Genomic DNA, 4,459 nt, shown 5'->3' with positions numbered 1-4,459 from the left:
GGCCCGATTGCTCCGGCTCTATGGACTTATGATTTTCATCGAGACAATAATAAAAAGATCCTCCAGTTTTATTTGTATTTTTCCCCTCTCAGGTCAATGCTCAAACAGAGTCCCAGACAGATAGAAGTATTGTCTAAAAAAGCTGCAAGTTGCAGCTCCTGTTGCAAGAGTGAAGCACAGAGAGACTCTGAATGATCTGGTCAACCCAGACACTGCGACGAGCTTGCAGGTGTCTCTGTATAGGTCTCCAAAACATAAAACCTAAGGTACTCGCTCAACATCATCCATGTTTTCCATGATGTGACAACGAATGAGTCCAGAGCAACTGCAGACGTGGAGCATTAAGGCGTTTGGTTAGCCGTTGAGCAGAAAATTTGACTTACATCAAAAGAGAGGTGGCAGACATGACATGCGAATCACATCCGGTGTGAATATAGCTGTTTATTTCTCATTAGAAGTCTATGGGATTTTGGCTTCCTAGAGCCAGCGGGTAACTTGTGTTTGTACTGTATGGGGGGGAAGGGGGTCACCCAGTCCAGTTCCTACCAGGGGCCAACCCTGATCCTCACTACTAACTACTACACTACACTAACTCCTAAAAAAACATAGAGTGCCCTGGATTTTTAAAGTAATTCAGACACTATGCTCACTGCTTTTTTTTGTTTGTTTTTCTAAACGGCGGAAGTGAAAAAAATCTAATCAATACAAACATTTCACGGCGTCTACTTATGAACTCACTGTGTTTTGGTGTTGTAATTTATTGAAAAATTAATTAAAAATTTAATTTATTACAAAATTACATTTAAAAACGTTCTTTCATTTTTGCAAAAATTGTTTGACGGTAATGCATTGAGATCTATATTCGCTAATATAGTAAGCAACGATGGAGTCTAGTTTTTTGCAAAGACTTCTGGGAAATTTCTACTCGATTTTGAAATGGTAGATTAGAAGATGGCGACCGTACTATATAGTGAGTAGTGAAGGAATTTGCCTGGAATCACTTGTGTCAGCTGATCAGCATCAAGCTGAATAAGGAGATCTGGGAACAGGGTTTGAGGCTCTTGAGAACCACCTCTGCTATATACAGTCAATGAGTGAATTATGACACGCTTGGCTTGCCATACCTCTGCCAGCTGGCGCACACAGCTCTCCTACGCTCCTGCTCCGTTTCCCAAACTCTTGACCCGTCGGCAGAAGTGAAGTGGGAAGTTAATGGAGGGGCTTCTCTCGGGCTGCGGTGCTGTCACCCTCCGGTGACCAGATGACACTGATGGCTGCTTGTGTTGTTGCCGTGACGTCAGCGCGAGCTGCAAAGAAGCCGGCAAGATGAGTATAAAAGGCTTTTTGAAAAGGGGCGCTCCTGCCCTGCCGCTTCAGGATCCCGCTCGGAAATCAAGATGCCCTCTGTGAGCTTCATCCCCGTCGCTGCTCTGCATTTGTCTCTGATTGGTGCTCTGCAAGGTGAGATGTTTGATGGGTAAACAGGGGAGCATGCTTCAAGAGAGGTGATGAGTTAAGTTTTGGAGTTTTACTTTGAAAGTTTTAATGAAAAAAACATAAATAAATAACTGTAAAGTAAGTCTGTTTTTGCGTTTTTGTGTGTTTCAGGATACAAATGGACATACAGTGGTAAGTTATGTTTAGCTTTAACTTATTAAAAATGCATGTTGTTTGATTAAAAAAATCTATTAGTAATAATACTAAAAAAACAGCAATTAGAATATTAGTAAGAAAGTTAAATTATGTTAATAAGCAATAATAACTTAAAAATAAAATATTTCCACTTGCCATTTAATCACATCACTAATTTAAAGCAAAATTGTCAAATGATAGTCAAAAGAAACGATAAAGTAACTTTTATTTCAGAAAAGTATTGTGCTCATGTTTTTTTTAACCTTTATATATATATTTTTTGAGAGAGACCTGACCAAGAGGCACACACAACAAACAAACAAGCATGAAAATAAAACAAATTTAAAATCAGCTCAAGAATTATGTGTACACTCTTTTTGCCACTTGTTTTTGTGCAGCTTCTGAATTGACAACTTCACATTAGTGGAATTCTTCTTATAAGTTTTGAGCCTAAAGGTCTGTGGAGTTTTGACCTGTGACCCCTTACATAAACTGGACTCAGGGCACAACTTCATATCACTGTCAGTGTGTTTTAAAACTTTTTGGCCTCCAAGCACTGAATGCAAGAAATCTAATGTAGGCAAGTGATACAAACTTAGCTTTGAGGGAAGGTAAGATAACATTTGTATAAATTGAAAGTTTTTTTTTACTGGTGCAAAAATAGGAACAGACTGTCTAAGCCGCTTTTGCCCATTAGAACCAACATTTAGAGATTTTTGAAATGTATTTCAGGCTGCACAGATTAAAAAAAAAGTCACTTTAAACCTTAAATAATCAGGATTTTCAATTATAATGAAAAATTCAAAAGTCTTGAAGAAAGAGTTGCTAAAGTGAAGAATAGTCCTCCGGTGTCATCACACGACAGCACAGTGAAGTTGAACTCAGATCCCTGACGGGGCTTTTGTCATAGTAATCAGCTGTCTGTAAGGCTGGTAGCACTTTTCTGTTGACGTGAACACTGCTGAGTCATATAATTTACTGTAACCTCAGCTCTTCGCCCTCCTGCAGAGGGCAAACAGTCAGATTTAACATGGGATAACTGTAAATTACAGCACAAATCATAAAAACAAAGGGTAATTATAGCCATGCATTCTTTTATAAAGTTGGCTGTTTGGATTTGGCTTTAAGTCGCATAAAAGCAAGTGTCCACTGATTTCACGGCTTCAATGTTATGCCCTGTGGCATGTCTAATGCAATTAATCAACATTTGTCCGGCAGGCGTTGTGAGGACAGGCCTCATGTTGCGTCATTCATATTTAAACATGGTAAGCTGTCACATAGGGAATTGGGAATTTTCACATTTATTTTTGATGGATTGTGAATACGTGTCAAAAATGCAGACAATGGGGGAAAAAATACATTTTTGTACTGCCTCTATTTCATTTTATTTATTGCAGTTTATGTTAATTTTTCACTTTAGTCTGGAAAGAAATCAAATTAACATTAGTTTTCCAATCCACACATTTTGTAATTTGTTATTAACATTTAAATTTTTTTAGAAATTATTAAGTTTGAGTACGTTTTTTTTAATGACCATTATAAAGCAAAGTACATATTGACATTTTTAGCCAAACCACAATTGAATGAATATGCATTAAGATTTCTTTTGCTCATCCGTATGACACTGCAACATTTAAAGTTCCTCTCTGATCATTTTTTGATATAAAAACATTTTAGTGTTTTTCAATTAAAAAATAACTGTCATTTTCTATGACATAGTTTCTGCAGAGTGGCAGTAGTTCATTAAAAATTCAGATGAGTTTTGCTATCTTGGAGTAAGCCGGCCCTCATTTCCCATGATTCCTTTGTTTACACTCTCTGCTACAAGTTTACAAATCCTATCCAGTCATATAGTTTAAAGCCAGATGCCATCTCTGGTGAGATTAGAGACGTACACGATCCATTTGTCTGCAAGTCGATGCACCAGAATTGTCCACAGCTACAGTTTTTTTCCAACAGCATTTTTTCGTCTGCCTCTGATTCACCCAAATTAGAATAAAGAAATACTTAAAATGCCTACTAATCTTAATTTTCTTTATATATGTTTTCTACCACAAGAAAAATGCTACAATAACATGTTAAAACACACACAAAAAGATTTTCATTGGAGTGGGTCTTTAAATAACAGAAATGTTTCAGAAAAAAGATAGAGGTTCTGTCAGAAATATTTTACTACTTAGTGCACTATATAGTTTGTTCACCATATTGTCAGGGTATATGAATCTACAATTCCAAAATCCAAGCGCCATAAAAATTTACCAGGCGTCTCTGCAAAAAACCGGCACGCACAGATGCTCTCTAGAATGTTGAATACAGACCACAATGCATTGCGTTTAAACAATTTTTCATGTGAAAAGGTGTGTTTGAGTTATTTTTTTAAAAACCATCAACGTTTTTATCTTCAAAACACACTGAATTTATGAATAGTATTTGTAAAATGTTAATATTTATTAGATTTTTACTTAGGTCTTTGAGCATTGTGTCTTTTATAATCTAGGACAGTAAATGTCAATTTTTAGTTGTTAGGGATTAGGGAGGGAATTTGGACATATTGTAGCCTGAGAAAAGTCATTTTGTGAAGTCTAACACAGTCAAATTTTGCTAACTTGTCTGAAGAAATACACATTTTTTGTCTTTTAATGAAATAAAATATATGCATATATATATATATGTTCATTTTGATAAACTTCAGATTGGACTTTTTGAAATTGTCTGTACAGATGTTCCCTTTCCACCATGTTTTCATTCCTTTCTTCAAAGCAGCTGGCTTGAAAATGTAGACTGTTTAAGTGTTGCATTCTTATGCTGCCCGCTTTTGAGAGGAAGA

At 36.4% G+C, this 4,459-nt stretch overlaps 1 protein-coding gene across 1 annotated transcript in view; it reads left to right on the top strand.

The window, feature by feature from the left end:
- The first annotated feature begins 839 nt into the window (after positions 1–839).
- The window catches only part of ca12 (carbonic anhydrase XII), a 12,815-nt gene continuing 9,195 nt past the window's right edge, over positions 840–4,459 (top strand). Inside the window, exons 1-2 of the mRNA XM_024280872.2 lie at positions 840–1,461; positions 1,609–1,629. Of these exons, the coding sequence (XP_024136640.1) occupies positions 1,398–1,461; positions 1,609–1,629 (85 nt within the window). The 5' untranslated portion in view covers positions 840–1,397. The remainder of the gene's footprint in view (positions 1,462–1,608; positions 1,630–4,459) is intronic.

This window comes from Oryzias melastigma, linkage group LG6 (genome assembly GCF_002922805.2).
Source record: "Oryzias melastigma strain HK-1 linkage group LG6, ASM292280v2, whole genome shotgun sequence".
In the NCBI taxonomy this organism is placed as follows: domain Eukaryota; kingdom Metazoa; phylum Chordata; class Actinopteri; order Beloniformes; family Adrianichthyidae; genus Oryzias; species Oryzias melastigma.
This window is presented reverse-complemented; position numbering and strand designations above follow the sequence as displayed.